Raw genomic sequence first — 18,127 nt, forward strand, 5'->3', positions numbered from 1 at the left:
TAGACGCACGGTGCGTCAGGCACTCGAAGACGCGAGCTGGACACAAGACTTTGAGACAAACCCCTCCTTCACTGCCCTCATACAACTCATGCATCTTGGCCACGCGATTAACACGGTGGAGAGGGACCCGGATCATCCAGACAGGTTCACTTGGCCGCTCAGCACAACGGGCTCCTACACAGCCAAATCGGAATATCACCACCTCTACTCCGAGCTGACCAGATCGCCCACCGCGAATTGCCACTACTAGGGAAAAGCCTAGCAGCAGCGCGGGCTTTAGGCCTATCAGTAGCGCCGGAAGGAGCGCTACTGATAAGGCGCTACAGCTAATGATTAGCAATAGCGCGCCTAGACCCACGCTACTGCTAAATTGACTTAGTAGTAGCGCTTCTTCAGAACGGCGCTACTGTTAATTAGTAGTAGCGCTTCTCCTTTCCCGTGCTACTACTATTATTTAGTATTTTATTTCTTTTTTATTTCATGTTGTATTCATACACCTTTACACAAGTTTTCATACAACAGAAATTTAAAGATTGTCTTTACATCATAATGAGTTATTACATCATGGGATGAAAGAACCGTGGACTAGTTTCAAGTGGATGTCCATCCACTTGAAACTAATCTGTGGTTCTTTCACCCAATGATATAATAATATCATCATCATCATATCATTAACAACTTATCATCATAATACATCATTGTCATATAACACCTCCTCAAGATCATCGTTTTCATCAATAACATCACATAGCAAATTGGTCACTAGTCGTAATCTCAAGTACTCCTCATTATCAACTCTAACACATTACCACATAATAAACATATTGTACCTCATAGGACCTATTACATTCGATTAAGACCTACTACATTTTCTAAGGTAAAATAGCAAAAAACAAGATAGCCCCTGACTCTCCATTATGGAGAATGGAGATTAGCCTGTCTCCAATTCTTGCCTTTTGCTGAATGTTACTTCCAAGAACCTCCTTGTGAATGTCCATACATTTCTTCCATTCTTTGATGAACATGTGTTCACGGGTTTTAGAAATCCGATATGCACAGGTGAGCTCCGTAGATTTACCTGGCAGTATGTTCAGAACTGAGAGGCGACCATGAAGAGACATCAGATGAGGCACACAATCCATCGAGAGTTTCTGTTGAAAAACGTAATAATAACTTCGTAGTTAGCAATGATGTACTAGTTTTAGAAGTATGCAAAAGATGCACGGATATCGTAATAGTAAAAAATCTTACCAGGGTATCTCCAGAGAAGTTACCGTGGTTCAACACATGCACTAGTGGCACGTATTCACCATAATTTGGAGGAGTTTGATAATAGTTATTGTAATTCTTAAGAAGAGTACAAAATGCGATCAGATGATTTTTCTCCTTATACGTTAATTCGGTACCATCGGTGTAGTGGATTTTATCTACCATCTTCCGCACAGTCTTTGAAGAATCAAAATAAGCTGTCAATGGAAATAAGCTATCAACTATTTTGAAATAAACAATATAAATTAGTTAATAACTATGTTTGAGAAACTCACATAGCGGTACAATCGGAAGCGTATCAACAAGGACTCAAATGTCCATATTGTCTTGCTCGATGTCAGGATCACCAAGATCCATGGTGACAATCATACCCTCATAAAAACCATACATTTTGCAAAGTGCTTCCCAATTTTGGCAACCAAATGGGTTACGCTCTGAGCATTGCACAAATTTACTTCAAAATCCATATCATGATGGGTCCTTATGTGTATTTTCTTTGTTTCAAAATTTTCATGGTATTCAAAACTCATCCTCTCCAAGACATAGCGTCTTGCATGGCATGGGATAAGCTAGTCGTATTGTAAAATATAAAAATTAGACGTTGAAATAGTTGAAGTCATGCTTAATTACCAAAAAAACACTTGTCGTTGTTGCGTACCGTTTCACAATCGAAGGTCTCCTCGAGCTTAATGGTGAAGCGCCGATCTTCGTCCAGCCGAACGAACCTGTCGCACATACCTCGATCGTCGTGGCACCAGCTACACTCCCCCGGGAGACTGTCGTCGTCCGAGTACGACATTTCCTACATTCATAATTCAAAGATTAAACTTGTACATATTCTAGCACAAGTCATGTCAGAATTCACGAAAAAATCCGGCATGACCTTTGCTAAAAAAGGACATATCGAGCGCCTGAAATTTGCCGAAACGGAAATTAATCAACACTTCGGCAAAACATAGGCCACTCGGAGATGTAAACTGAACATGAACGGCCACTTGGGCAACCACATATCCTATTTGAGCAACAACACAAGATATACAAGGATATTAGGCTGGTCTCACCTCGATGTCGGAGGGGGTCGGTGACTGGGACGACGGCGGGGATGTCGGAGGGGGTCGATGACGGGGATGACGGTAGTCACCTGAAACCATATAAGTTATCACTAATACATCCCGAATAATTGCTTAAACTAAAAAATAACAACAAATATGACATGTTCAACTAGTTTTATTAATTCAACTAGTTCTTACTAAATATAGACTTACTATAAATAGAAAAAAACTAGTTCTTTCTAAAAATAAAGTAGTTCAACTAGTTATATTAATTATCTTACTAAAAATAAATTAGTTCTATTAATTCAACTAGTTCAACTAGTTTATTAATTTACTTACTAAACTAGTTCAACTACAACTAAAGTAGTTCAACTACAACTAGTACTACTAAAAATCTAGTACTAACTAAGCAACATCTAGTAGTAGCTATGAACCCTAAATTAACATCTACTACTACTACTAAATCTAGTACTAACTAGTGGCAGGAGGTGGGGGGCGACGGAGAGGTAGCTAGGGGCGGCGAGGTCGAGGGTGGTGGGAGGAGGGTTGTCGGCGGAGGAGGGAGGAGGGGCGGCCGCAGGCGGAGGGAGGAGGGCGGCGGAGGAGGAGGGAGGGGCGGCCGCAGGCGGAGGGAGGAGGGAGGAGGAGGGAGGAGGGACAGAAGGAGGGGAGTACCTCGGCGGCGGACGGACGAAGGCAGCGACGGCGGCGGCGACGCACGACGACGGTTATCGGCACGCGGGCGAGAGTGAGAGTGTGAGTGAGGGCCGGTCGTGCGCGTGGGGATAAGGTAGGGATAGTTGTAGCGCGTTTGCCAAAACGCGCTACAGCTAATCTGAATAGCAGTAGCGCTTTGCATGTAAACCGCTACTGCTAAGTGTAACTATATAAAAAATACGTGAATGCAAAAATACATTGGCCATCAATGATCTTTTTATGTACAATCTGAATTGTCAATATGAGTCCCCTCCGGTAGGAACCGGAGAGGACTCATATTGCGGCCACAAATTTTACACATAGAGTTCAGTGAAGACCAACTGGTTATGGTAGTTTCAGAAATAACATATTTAAGGTGGTAAACACCCTGTTCATGGAGCGAGGTGGAACTAAACTTGTGGGCTGATCTTAGCAGTAGCGCTTTTCCTAGAAGCGCGCTGCTGCTAACTTCTATAGCAGCAGCGCTGTTCAGTGCAGCGCGCTACTGCTATAACTAGCGGGGGGGGGGGGGCGAGGTCATGGAAATTATAGCAGTAGCGCGGTTTATGGTGGACGCGCTACTGCTATTTTCCTGTCAGCAACGCGTTTTGGTTAAACGCGCTGCTGCTAAATAGCAGTAGCGTGGTATTTTGAGGAGCGCTGCTGGTAAAATTCTGTTTATATGCTTTTCCCTAGTAGTGTGCATTTGGAGAAGATGGGCACCGCTCAAGTGCAAGCTTTTCGTCTGGCTTGCCTTACAAAATAGGTTGTGGACGTCGGATAGGAGAGCCAGACACGGGCTACAAGATCATTCGTCGGCCTGCTACACGTGCTTACAAGCGGAAGATAACGTGGAGCACATCCTGGCAAACTGCACTTATGCTCAGGAGGTGTAGAACAGAGTGTTCAGTCTTCTTCAAATTAATGTGCATGGACCCCTAGTGGCTGATGAGTTCACGGAGTGGTGGCTTGCAGCGCGCGCGGGATTCAGCAAAGCTGACAGTAGAGGATTTGACACGATAATGACTACAGTTGTGTGGGCCCTATGAAAGCAGAGAAACGCTCGAGTTTTTCGCCGAACCAACGAAAGAAGACGGCGTACGATCTCACATTCATGATCCTGGACGAAATAGCCGAGTGGAAGATGGCGGGTGTGGGCGTCGGGGGACTACAACATTTCGTGAGAACTTAGCCTAGGATAGCGAGGTGTTGGCGTCGAGTGGGGTGTTTCTCATCCTTCGTGTTTGCATCAAGGACGTATTGTAATTATAACTTCTCTCTTCTATAAAGCTATGGTATGCCATTGACTTACTCTTGAAAAAAACGAGGAGAAGCTAGCTCGTAATAGCCGCCGTTCTTGGACTGGAGTGACCTCAGCCAGCGTGTCTCCGAGCTAAACAACGAGCTCTCCCTGCATCTGTAGTCGGCCGTAGCTAGCATGTGGAGTTTAGCTCTACTTTTGCGTTGAACAATGGCGAAATGCGTGCCCATTTTCTCTTCTTCTGGAAAGGGTTGGTTGAAAGTTAAAACAAACCGCCTCGTGCTCTCTCCACCGCTCGCTCCTACCTACGTGTCCATCCCTGCGCCGCGTCCGTCCGTGCGCAGCCGTGATGCCGCCGGCCGAGCGCTGCGCCGTCGCCGTCGAGGTCGTCTCCCGGACGCTCGTCCAGGCCTCCGACCCGCCGCGGGGATTCCCGGCGGTGCTCCCGGTCTCCAACCTGGACCTCATCCTCGGCTCCTTCCACGTCTTCTTCATCGCCATCTACCCGGCGCCCGCCGCGCGCTTCCCGGCCGTGGCCGCGGCCGCGCGCGCCGCGCTCCCGGCCTTCCTCTCCCGCTTCTACCCCTTCGCCGGCCGCGTCGTGCCCAGCGCCTCCACCGGCGTGCCGGAGGTCGTGTGCGGCAACGAAGGGGCCGAGCTCGTCGTCGCGTACGCCGACGCGGCGCTCGCGGACGTGGACTTCGCCGACGCCGACGCCTCGCTGGGGCGCATCCAGGTGCCGTTCCAGCGCGGCCTCGCGCTGTCGCTGCAGCTCGTACGGTTCGCGTGCGGCGGGTTCTCGCTCACCTGGGGCACCGACCACCTGCTCGTCGACGGCCACGGCCTCACCACGCTTCCCAACGCCTGGGCGGAGATGCTCGTCGGGGGCGGCCTCTCGTGGGAGCCCCACCACGACCGCTCCTCCCTCTTCCGGCCCCGTTCGCCACCGCGATACACCCCGTCGCTGGACGCCGAGTTCGTGCGCTACGACCCGGCCAGCCTCCCCAACGCCCTCCTTGCCGCCGCCCTCGTGCGCCGCAACTACGTCGTGGACGCCGCCGACGTCGACCGCCTCCGCGCGGCGGCCAGCGGCCCCTCCCGCCGCGCCACGCGGCTCGAGGCCCTCTCCGCGCACGTCTGGAAGCTCCTCGCCGCGGCCGTGGGCGGCTCCGACACGCACTGCCGCATGGCGTGGCTCGTCGACGGCCGCCGGCGCCTCGACCCCGCCAAGTACAACAAGACCCACGTCAACAACTACCTCGGCAACGTCGTCACCTACGCGTCGCGGGAGGCGGCCGTGGAGACGGTGCGCTCCGCCCCGCTCGCCGACGTGGCGACGATGGCCGCGGCGGCAATCGCGGAGGTGTTCCGGCAGGAGCGGCACGAGGAGCTGGTGGATTGGATGGAGGCGCACAAGGGGGTGTTCGCGGAGGGCGGCAAGTGGACGGAGACGGTGGGGCTGGGCACAGGCAGCCCGGCGCTGGTGGTGTCGGCGTTCGTGCCGTTCCGCGTGGAGGGCGACTTTGGATTCGGCCCGCCGCGGCTGGTGATGCCGTGGGTGCGTCCGGGCCGGCTCGGGTCGGCAGCCATGACAGTGATCCGGAGCCCCGCGGGAGACGGGTCGTGGCTGGTCACCGCCAGGATGTGGCCTCGGCTCGCCGACGCCGTGGACGCCGACCCAGAGGCCGTGTTCAAGCCGGCCACCGCCGAGCGGCTCGGGTTCGCCACGCGCCGCCGCGGCGAGCTGAGGGCCACCGGCACGGCGCAGCACGCCGTGAGCCGCATGTGAGCTGCGTTGCCTGCGTGGACGGCTGCTGTTAAAATAGATGTACTGCCGCCGCGTGGACGGCTGCAGTACAAATATCGTCATAGCCTCTCTCTCACTACTAGAGTATCTATTTTTAACCTTTTTATTTTTTAAATAAAATATTGGAACTCTCCATTTGTCAGATGCGTGAAAACGTTTTCATTTTTCTCATGAACCGTCTGGACTTGATGAAACGGCCCAAAACAGATCGCACTGTTTATCTTCAACCTACACCTCTCTTCTGGACAGGGCTTGCCTGCGCCCCCGGCGTGCGCCCATCCGTGCGCCGCTGACACGCGTCACCCATCCATGCCTCCCCCTCCCGTGGTCCTTTTTAGCCGCAGAAAAAAACCCGGAAATACCCATCGACTAGTACAACGCTGCCCCGTCGTATTCCTCACCTCTTTCACTTCCCGTAGAAAAATGCTACTGCCTTCTTTCCCCTCGAGAACTCAGACATGGAGCAAGCATGGAGGACGGAGAGGATGAAGCCGTCGGATGTCCTCCCCCTGCAGCCGCGCCTTTTCCCTCTCACCGGATGGAAATTCCCCCCGCCGGTGACCTCATCCTTGTCTCGCCGGACGCGCAGCGGATCACCAGCTCAGCGCTCCGTCCCGGACATGGAGGAGCTGGATCCTGGGAGCTGAGCTCTGCGACGCGCCTGACCAGCTCGAGCGCTCCAGCCCGGGACCGGGAGGAGGTGGATCCTGGGTGGCGCAGCTGTCTCGATTAGCTCGAGCGCGGCAACCCGTACCCGTACATGGAGGCGGTGGATCCCGGGTGGCGCAGCCGCTGCCTTGAGCGTGCTGCAGGTCAGCCGGAGGCAGCAGACCTGGATACTGGAAGCTCCTCCGGCTCGCGATGGAGTGCTCCGGCCGTTCGTTTGTCCGTTCGGAAGGATATTCAGCTCTACCTCCACGGCAGACAAGACACATCCACACAGGTATACTCTCTTGTTGCTTTGTTGCTCTCGTGAGCTCTGATTTATTGCTTGTTTATAAAGGTAATCTGATTCTATCCCACGGGAGACAAGCACCGACTATGCTTATGTGCATAGAGATAATCTGATTACTATCACATTCAATCCATGGTGAATAACAAGTTAAAAGTAGTGTCAACTATGCATATGATTAAATTGACTTCAATGCATAGGGATAATTGAACGATTTCTGTTTCAATCCATGGCCAATAACAAGAAAATTAGTGTCAACTATGACATTGATTAAATCGACTTCAGTACACGAGACAGAAGTTTGTACACAACAAATTGAGTATCTTATGGAGCGAATGTGAGAAATCTTGTCTGGTGTGAGCAGTCCTTTTTCATTCGATCTGCCGTAAGCACGTAGGGTGATGACGGGGTAGGAAAGGTGGACCAAGATGGCAGAAGGACGGCAGTCACGCCATAGCTACAAATCGTTCATAGCAAATTTATTAACTTGGCTCCGGTTCATGGAAGAAGACTTGATTCTTCTCTGTCATCATAGTAGAGGTAGAGGTTCCAATGCTCTGTTGCTGCAGAGCTGAGTTGTGCAGTTGGAATTCAGTGCATATGTGATTTTCTGGATGGCCCTATGTGCAGAAATGTAGCAAAGTTCAGTGGTGCAGAAGTTTCAAAGTGATAAAAAAACTTGACAATGTCGAATGCTTATACCATTAGTGTATTGTATTGTTGGTATCCTGCCAGCATTCTTGGGTTCTGTGGCATCGAGATTGTATTTCCAAGTGACGATTGAATTGAAGGATTTAGCAATGGGTTGTACTGCAAGTGCGGTGCAACCATTTGATTTGTCATAAACTCCAAATGACCCTATAAAAATGATAGATAAATGTCAGTAAAAGTAAATTTTCTATGTGAAACAAGCAAGATCATTTTATAGTCTCGATATGCTTTCAGGTTGTACTCGTAAAGAATCACTGGCCTTCTTTTTCTGCGTTGTTTTTGCTATCTCAAAGCCACCAGTTGGTTGCAGTGACACTGAGACTGTATTACCAAGTGATGGCTGCACTGAAGCATTTAGGAATGGGTTGTACTGTAGTTGCGGCACACCCATTTGATGTGCCATAGTTTCGAAATGACCCTATAAAAAGTGGTTCATGAATGTTAGCAAAATTTATTTCTATGTGAAACAAGTGTGACAGTTTTATACCGTTGATGTGCTTGTAAGTTGTGCCTGTAGAGAATTATTTGTCTTCTTTTTCTTTTTTGTTTTTCCTTTGACCAAGCCACAAGTGGGTTGTGGTGACATCAACATTGTGTTACCAAGTGATTGCTGCATTGAAGCATTTAGGAATGGGTTGTACTGCAATTGCGGTGCACCCATTTGTTTTTCCATAAACTCCAAATGTCCCTATAAAAAGCGGAAGATAAATGTTAGTAAAATTAGTTTTCCCATGTGAAACAAGATGGATCAGTTTATACCGTTGATGTGCTTTGAGGTTGTAGTTGTGAAGAATCATCGGTCTTCCATGTATTAGCAAGTGTTGGATGCATTGAAGCATTTAGGAATGGGTTGTACTGTAATTGTGGTGCACCCATTTGATTTGTCAGAAGCTCCAAACGACCCTATAATAAGTGATAGATAAATGTGAGTAAAATTAAATTTTCTATGTGAAACAAGTGGGACAGTTTCAGACCATTGATGTGCTTTCATGTTGCACTTGTAAAGGATCATTTTTCTTCTTTTTCTTCTTTGTTATTGCTTTCTCCAATCCACCAATGGGTCTTGTTGATCCTTGTGCAGTCTTCTCCTTCTCCTTCATACCTCTCGGCTTGGCAAGCCCCTCATTGTGTTTTGAAACTTTACTAGAGTCGATAAGTGGACCTGCAACTATAAAGTTAAATGCAAGTCTTATACAAAACTGTATGCAATTAGTAGTACAATATATACCTTGTGAAACAGACGAGTTGCCCAAGTCTGGATCAGGAGGGTCAGGATCAGTTCTTATTTTCAAGTGTTTCTCCACAGCTTGTGCTAGCTGCTCTGCGCATTTAGCAACCATATCATATGTTTCGTCGGATTCAGAGGCACGAGCAGCTATTTTCACAAACATTCTGCACAACTCCTTGTAGTAGTTTGACATTTTTGCTTTTCGATCCTCATGCAGATTGCGATTGCTTGTTATCTCTAGAACTTTGGCATCTATTGTCCACCTTTTCAATATATATTGTTCAGGGATATGCTTGATATTATTGATATCAAGTACCTTTAAGCAATGATGGCACAAAATTCCAGCGAATTCAAACTTCTTACAACTACAATTCACCTTTTGTTCATTTGGAGCAAATCTAACAACATGCTCACGTTTTGTGTCATGAAATTTTACCATATAAACCTTCTGCTCTGTATCACTGTCATCACAAAGGAATGTGTCATAGTTCAGGGTCAGAAGCACATCCTCCTGAAATATCTTGAATATTGCTGGAGTATATGTAGTTACAGCTTGCCTTAATATATAGCTTGACTCTGCCTTCATCTTGGGAGTAGTTTGTGATGCCTTGTAGTCACACTTCACTTCTTCAAATATTTTATCTGCAACAAGCCGTTCGAAATGCTCGAAAAAAGTAAGCATGTCATACTTAATACTGATGTAACGCTTCAGTTCATTGTTCATGCTTTCACTTCTTTGGGTAGTGCTCATGTGGGCAGAAAATGTATTTCTACCATACACTAGTGCCCACTGTTCCCTTTTCTCGAACAACCTTTGAAGCCATGTATTCTCACGTAGTCCATGCTTATCAAGCATATCATTCCATGCACTTATAAATTCTTCTTCTTCCTCTATGTCATAGATACAATGCTGGAAATCACTATTGAACTTCTTATATTCTGGAACAACTCCACCAAGGTGCTTGCAAGCGTTTTGATTCATGTGCCACACACAAAGTCTATGGTGAGAGTGAGGTAGGACTTCACTGATTGCCTTGGCCATTGCTGCATCTTCATCAGTTAGAATTGTCTGTGGATGTTTCCCTGACATAACTTTTAGAAAAGTTCTAAAAAGCCAACCAAAACTTTCAGCAGTTTCATCATAGAGAAGTGCAGCATCAAACACAATAGTTTTCTTGTGATTATTCACCCCAACAATCAAACCAAATGGACGCCCATCATTTAGTTTCCTATATGTGGTGTCAAAGCTTATGACATCACCGAAAGTTGCATAGTCTGAGACCATTTTGGAGTCAGCCCAAAAAATATTAGTTATCAAATCGTCCTCATCTACTTGAATTGAATAAAAAAACTTGACATCTTCTGCTACCTTCTTCTCCATGTATTCTAACACTCCCCCTGTATCACCTTTCGCTGCTTGTAATGTTCTTTTCGAGTACAACCGATTTTTCATGTCTTGCGGGATAAAACCAAGGTTTTCCTGTCCACATGCTTCTTTGGCCATAAGATCAATAGTTGCTGTATTTGAAATGCCTACAGACTTTGCGACCTCTGCAGCCGCTATCTGTGCATCGGTAACTTTTCTGTGAGATCTCAAGTATTGGGCCATGGTTCCAGTAGCAAGAATGTGGTTATGTGTCTCCTCAAATTCATACAACTGATAAAATCCATTCCTAAGACTTATTTTCATATGTGCATTACATCCACATTGTGATTCAGGCCTACTATAACTGAATGTATCTTCTCTCTTATCTTCAGCTCGAGTTCCTAGTAGTTGAAAATATTGTCTTAGTGCATCTAAAAATTATTATACTCCAAACAAATTACAAGTGGTCAATACCTTGACGAGAACAGAAAAATGTCCTCTGTTGTATTGTATCAGAGTTCTTTACTTTATGCTTACTGCCTCTCCGGACGCTAAAACCCATAACTTCAGCATACTTGTTATAAAAGGAATAAGCCTCCTCATCAGATAAAAAATTCATTCCAATCTTTGGTACTCTTTCATTAATATGATCTTTCGCATTGGTAGCTGCGGTTTCTTGCACATCCTGTATCAATTAATATACATTTTTAGTTAATACACAGATGTATAACAACCATGTTTATTTGCATTGCAAGATGGAGACTAGAAAGATGAAAGGAGGATATGAAGAATACAAGTGAGAATCTCACTTTTGGTCTTTCTGATCCATTATCATCATGGTTCCCATGTCCACTCCCTGGAGAAGCCATCAGGGAGGACAAGAAGATCCTTCTTCAATCTCTAGGTCGCTCCAGACTCGAGACGTTGCATCTGCTTGACGCCACTGATTGATGAATGATAAGAGTCTGCTAGTTGTTTCAGCAGTCTCTGTTAATCTTTGTATTTTCTGATTGATTCCAATGCAGCAGCGTGAGATTTGGAGACAAGGATGCAGTCCTCTGTATCCCTGATTATTGGCGGGATTAAGAGATTTGATTTGACGGGATTAAGAGATCTGATTGGGTGGGATTATTTCCCTCCATTTTTGTATTCAGCTTTGGTGATCTGCAAGTATTACGGGTCCAAGGGAAAGAGGTGAGGAATACGACGGGGCAGCGTTGTACTAGTCGATGGGTATTTCCGGGTTTTTTTTCTGCGGCTAAAAAGGGCCACGGGAGGGGGAGGCATGGATGGGTGACGCGTGTAAGCAGCGCACGGATGGGCACACGACGGGGGCGCAGGCAAGCCCCGTCCCTCTCTTCTTCCTCACACCTCCAACTTACCCAACCCAACCACCGGCCTCCACCACTCGCAGCCGGCGGGGCTACCGTGCACCTATTTGTATCTTCTGTGTTGGGAATGAATGCATCCAACATGTGTTTTTTGAATGTTTTGTCTCTTCTAATTTTTGGAAGATAATTGACGATTTTTTGGTATTACCATTCCACGTTCCTTAGATGACATATCGAAACATTGGAAACACTACAGGAAAATCCTGTTTTCCCATGTGTTAGGCTATAAGGCAAGAGCTTTTTTTCGGGTACTCGGCTTATATGCCTCTACGTCGTGTCTAGGCAAGAAAAAAAAACACCCGGCAAATACAAAGGACTCGGCTTATAGCCATTTATAAGCCGAGTGTAGCAAAAAAGCCTCAGCTTATAGGGAGCACACGGTATCTACAGGAAAAAGCACTCAGCTTCCAGCAGGCACTCGGCAAACACATCTTCCACGTGTCCACAACGGAGGTGGCTGACGGCACCGTCATGGAGCATCCTATAAGCCGTGTGCCGGATGATAGCACTCGCCTTACACAGTATATAAGCCGTGTGCCCTGAGATAGCACTCGGCTTACACAGTATATAAGCTGTGTGCCCTGAGAATAGCACTCGGCTTATATGTTTGCAACCCATGAAATTTATGTAAAATTGGTTTAAAATAATTTTCATTGCATTTATCTTAACTATTTATTATTATTTATTTCTTAACCAGTTTCTCCCGACTAGTTTTATGGGTCTTATGTTCGAAACTCCCAATTTGACGCCACTTTATGATCACATGCAAAAGTTGCTAGTGTATTCTTCCAACCCACTGCGTACCCATATTATGGTCACATGGAAAAGTCACTATTGAAAATTCACTCTACCCCCGGTGCTTGGCTCTTCGCTGGGAGCCAATACACGGTCCGGCACTCGGCAGCCCGAAGTAAGTAGGTGGCTGGGCCTGCCCCACCCTCGTCCGCACAAGGCCTACGCATGTCGCAAAGACATTACATAGGATTTTCCATGCCGCTTCTGGGCATGATTTCATGCGGCGCCTTGCGGATCTGCAATTTCCGGCAGGCGCTACCGTGCACTTATCTGTGTTTTCTGTGTTAGGGATGAATGCATCCAACATGTGTTTTTGAGTGTTTTGTCTCTTCTAATTTTTGGAAGATATTTGACGACTTTTTGGTATTATTGTTTCACATTCCTCAGATGACCGATCGAAACATTGGAAACGCGTAAAAGGAAAATGTTTTGACCAATGTTGTTTCAACTGATATCTCCTTGTGGAGCTTATGGACCATGCGAAATGATTTGTCTATCGGGCAAGGCTTATAGATGTGTAAATGTGTCTTGGGTTGCGTGAGCTCTCTATTGCATCAATGGAAGTTTCGTTGCATTGATGCTCAGGGTGTTCTTCGTCGGAGAGCTCCTCATGATAGCCTAGTCTTGAACCCTCCTCTATAGGGTGTAGGACTCCAGCTACATTGTCTGCGGCAAGTTTGAAAACAAAGTTGGCAGTGGATGCATCGATGGCGGTGGCGGCTAGGTGGGCGGGGCACAGGGGGTGCCCAAGAGGCTGGAAGCTGGGTGGTGACGGCGAGGGCAATGAGGCTGAAGTTCGAACTCGATGGGATGGGAGGTATGGCATGTGTGCCACTCACTGACGGATTAGGGGGGGATACAGAGAGGCGTCGCGGGTGTCTACAATGTGTCCGCACGGACACAAATTCAGCCTAAAATAGGGCTGACATGTGCCAAAGTGGACATCCGTTCATCTACATTGCCGTTTTGGACAGTGGTTTTCGCGCGAACAAAAACAGATGCGGACGGATAAAATGGGTCGGCCCATTGAAGTTGAGGGAGTGAATTGCAAAAAACATCGACATTGAAGGTTAAGGTTGCAGAAACCACACTTCTACAGTTTTGTGCCAAAAACCACTAATTCTGAGGCTGATTTTTTGCAGAAAACACTAGTCGCTGGCTTAGGCCGGTTTGAGCAAGATTATGACAGGTGGGTCCCACCACACAGGTTGACATGGCACGACATAACAGAACGCAAATATATAGAATTTCATGGACTAATTTGCAAAAGAGCATAAGAGGATAAGGTCATCTTTTTAAAGAAAAGAATAGAGGATACGAGCAGGGAGCTCCACAGCAACGTACGGGGAAAGAGACGAGGTCCAGGAGCAGCGGCGAGCTCCACCGTCGGCACGCTGGAGCTCGCATGTATGCGGGCCGACGCCGGGCCACGAGGAGCAGCTCTACTCCTTGCCCCTGCACCACGCAGCCCGGGGACCCTCGACGGTGAGCTCTGTCGCCGCCGGGGCGCTCGAGCTCGCAGGCGTGCGGGCCGAGGCCACCGGGCCACAAGCCGCAGCTCCACCGCGCCTCCCCTGCACCTCGCTGCCGTGCAGCCCCGACCCTCGACGGTGAGTTCCGCAGCCGCCGGTGCCTTCCCCTATCTCTCCCATCTCTATCTGATGCGTGCCGCCGTCGCTGTTCTCCTGCAGCACGCCATCGAGCTCAACCATGGCCGCCCGATGCTCAAGCCGCCGCCACCGGAGCTCCGTTGCCCTGTCGCCCTAACCGAGACCGCCGCCGGATCCATGCCGTCTTGCCCGTCGCCGACCACACTGGATCACCCCTGTTCCCCGCTGCCAGAGTAAGCAGCAGCTTTGCCGGCCGCGCACAGGGAGGGAGTGGCCGCCGGCGTCCACCACCGGACTTAAGGACCCAACTGCTTTTTCTTTTCAGGGGTCCTTTTGCACAATCAAATTGTATCGGGGATGTAATTGACTGTTTTTTTGCCACGTCAACCTGTTTGGCGGGACCCGCCTATCATAATCATGCTCAAAACGGCCTAAGCCAGCCACTAGTGTTTTTTGAAAAAAATTAGCCTCGGAATTAGTGGTTTTTGACACAAAACTGTAGAAATCTGGTTTCTGCATTCCTAGCCTTCAATGTCGATGTTTTTTGCAATTCACTCGAAGTTGAGGACTCTAGGCGATGGCCCAGATAGCCACATATAAACTTGAGAAGACAACAAACGCGTGGGAGGACTCGAGTTTGCCAAGAAGGAAGAAGACGAAAAGAAACACACTCACGTGGTGTGGACATCAATTTGCGTGACGTACAACACGTCTACCCGATCAAGGCGTGGCTGCATTGCATTGGTAGGTGAGAACTGCTATACAGACGACATTCACAGACGATTTCAGCACGACACTCCATCTCACACCATCCATTCAAGACACCAATGTACAGAAAGTTGTTGGATTTGGAATCGGCTCAGGATCGTGCAAGCAAATATCGTCCGTGAAGTAGTTTCGGTGGTAGGTAGGGTACGGTACGGTACTACGGTACCACAGGAATAACCAACTATCAGGCGGATCTACCGAGTCACTGTAGGAATCCTACAGCTCTCGTCACGCCCACGGCCAGACAGACAGAGACAGATATCGTAGGCAGCAGCCAGTTCGTACCAGGATTCAGCTGCGATCGCTAGCTGTGGTCTTGATCTGCCTCCGAGACGGATAGTAGATCGTGATAGACTGATAGGTAGCACGTACGCACGGCGGTTTCTCCTCGATCGGCCGCACGGACACCTCCCGACGACAGCCAGCTCCATCGGTCCAGATTATCGACTCGTCGTCGGCCGGCGCGCGTCCCTCCGATCGACCGAGCCACCAGCCGCCCCGCGAGCTCGACTCACGTCCATCTATCCATGGGCAATGCTGTCGCCATGAGCCGTCGTGTCCAGATGTCCGTCATGACGACGGCCGGCAATGTCCTGGAGCTGGACGTCCGGACCACGGACACCGTCGGCCACGTCAAGAAAAACATCCACCGCGAGCTGGGCGTGCCCCCGCCCCGGCAGCGCCTGGTCCTCGACGGGAAGGTGCTGCAGGACGGGTGCACACTGGCGTCCTACGGCGTCGGCGCCGCCGGGAAGGCGGAGTGCTCCTGCTGCCGCCTCCACCTCGCCGTCCGCCGCTGGGGTCCCGGATGGATGGAGATCTTCGTGAAGGTGCCGAGCGGCAAAACCCTCAGCGTCATGGTCGAGCGATCGGACACCGTCGGGAGCGTCATGGAGAAGGTCCGTGAAAAGGAGGGCGTCCCGCTCGACCGGCAGCGCGTCGTCTACGCCGGGAAGCAGCTGGAGGACGGCCGCACCTTGGCGGAGTACAACGTGATGAAGGAGTCGACGCTCTGCGTGATCCTCCGTCTCGGTGGTCCTCACAAGTGCGCTGATTTTGCTGGGAGAAGCAACTGTCCTGGACTTATATAGACAGGCATTCTGCTCAGCAGTCTCAGTAGTCAACAGAGTAGGTATTTGACCCAACTGACCAAAAATTCAAGGTGTCAAGATAAAATTGAAAAAAAAAACTATGTAAAATAAAAACAATCATGCCGACCAATCTAGGAAAGTTTCACACATTTTGAAAAATAGATTTAAAAATACACTAGAAATTCAATTTCAAGCCCTTTTTGGTCAAGTTTTACCAAAACATTAATGTGTCCACAATTTGTTTATTTTGAAAATTTATGCAAAATTAGAGAAAGTTTCATACTTCTATGGACAGTTTCAATTTTTTGTCAGAATTTGACAAAATGAGGCTGAATTTGAATTTCTACTGTAGCTTTAGATACGTTTGTCAAAAAGTGTGAAACTTTCCCATATTGATCAGCATGGTTGTTTTGATTTTACATAAATTTTTTGAATTTTTCTGGACACTTTGAATTTTTGGTCAATTTGGTCAAATACCTGCCACGTATGCCAAAACCACCTTTTGGCCAAGTGAATGGGTAATTTAAACGAACTTAAATGGTGAGAATTCTATTCTAACCAATGTCGGAGTTTGAGGTTGTAAATTAAACTAGATGTGAGTTCGGAGTTAAAATATGCACTTTTTTCATACCTAGCCACATAGGGACCTCTTCCCTATATTACCCATATGCACAGTGCACAAGGGGACCTACCCACATGCCGTTGGTGTGTGTGTGCCCCCAATGCTTACTCAAGTTAGAGTTGCGGTAAACTCTTTGTGAGGACACTCGCCGGTGAGACCATCCTGGTAAACGCCGATCCATCAGACACTATCTACAATGTCAAGACGAGGATCCACGGTGAGTCAGGTGATCCCATGTTCGATGGCATGGAGCTGGAGGAAGGACGCACCATTACAGATTACGCATTGACAAGGAGTCCATCGTCCAACTCACCCTTCCCCCGAAGCCGACATGAGGACCGATGCAAATCTTCCTCAAGGTGTCGAATGGCCGTTCAACCCTCGAGGTCGAGAACTCAGTCACCGTAGAGGACATCAAGAAAAGGATCCATGTTATGTGGGGCATCCTGCCACCATCCCAGCTGGCCCTCGTCTTCGACGGGAGGCAGCTAGAGGGTGGGCATGGACTGGATGGCTATGGTGTTTGCGAGGGGTCCACCCTCCACCATGCCTTTCCTGGGTCAGGGTGGATACTGATCTCTGTCAGGCTGCCTATTGCCCGCAAGGACACCATAAATTCCTCTTATGGTCCAAAGTTCAGATACAGTCGACATATTCAGGGAGAAGATCCAGGAATTGAAGGGGATTACCGTGTCCGAGCAGCGCATTATCTTCCGGGGAGGGCAGTTGAAGGATGGCCTCACCCTAGCGGACTGTAGCGTGGTGGAGAACTCATGCCTCGATGTTTTACTCCGTCTGCGTGGTACTAATTGCCCTGGTTGCGCGAGGAGCATTGCGCGGCAGCCAGGGGAAGAAGTTGTTTGAAGTTTAAAACTCTTGTCTATTGGTACGCTTTTGAGGCCTTCTCATCTGTAGCAGTGAAGAGTAAGTTGCTGAGTAGCTAAGTACTAGAGCATGACGCGCGTTTTTCCGCGCCTATTCTTCGGTCGTGGGTTAAGTCCCCTATGTTTATTTCTATTCAATTAGTTGGCTCGTTGTGGGTAATTGTTATTTAATTGTGCTATATAGCAGTGACAATCATGTTTAAACATTTTTCTATAAAAGCACCTGTCTAGTGAAATTAATGAACTATTATTGTGTGAGCTTCGTTCAATACGCCCGAGCTTAATTTCTTGCTCAATGGTTATTACACAGAATATTAGAAAAATAGAAGAATAGAATGGTAAATCTGTAATCATAGTTACACTCTGGTTGGATGCAAGAGAGTAAATTACTAACTTTTCGCATGTTTCCCATCAACTCGTTGCTTCCAACGTAAACAAGTGCGGCCTTGTCGGCGGTGGAGTGTGTGCCCAGCTAGAAGCGGTGTCCTTCATCGTAGAACTCCATGCCGAAGTTGCCGGACGGCTTCGCCCGCATGCCGAAGAACCCCGTCTTGCTCTTTGGTATCTTCTTCGGCGGCATGGCGACAACGGGGCGCGGCGATGGGATGGGGGCTTGGTGGCAGG

General features: G+C 48.3%; 1 protein-coding gene and 1 long non-coding RNA gene across 2 annotated transcripts; both read left to right on the forward strand.

Moving 5' to 3' along the window:
• The first annotated feature begins 4,455 nt into the window (after positions 1 to 4,455).
• On the forward strand, positions 4,456 to 6,227 carry LOC119335164 (putrescine hydroxycinnamoyltransferase 3-like). Its single transcript, XM_037607331.1, has one exon. It carries the CDS (start codon positions 4,628 to 4,630, stop codon positions 6,065 to 6,067), a length of 1,440 nt encoding a protein of 479 aa, XP_037463228.1. The 5' UTR covers positions 4,456 to 4,627; the 3' UTR covers positions 6,068 to 6,227.
• A 7,630-nt stretch (positions 6,228 to 13,857) lies between these two features.
• Positions 13,858 to 14,601, forward strand: LOC119340278. Its single transcript, XR_005164470.1, has 2 exons — positions 13,858 to 14,138; positions 14,220 to 14,601. It is a non-coding gene; the product is annotated as an uncharacterized LOC119340278 (long non-coding RNA).
• The last annotated feature ends 3,526 nt before the right edge of the window (positions 14,602 to 18,127 follow it).

The sequence above is a fragment of the Triticum dicoccoides genome, chromosome 7B, assembly GCF_002162155.2.
Source record: "Triticum dicoccoides isolate Atlit2015 ecotype Zavitan chromosome 7B, WEW_v2.0, whole genome shotgun sequence".
In the NCBI taxonomy this organism is placed as follows: Eukaryota; Viridiplantae; Streptophyta; class Magnoliopsida; order Poales; family Poaceae; genus Triticum; species Triticum dicoccoides.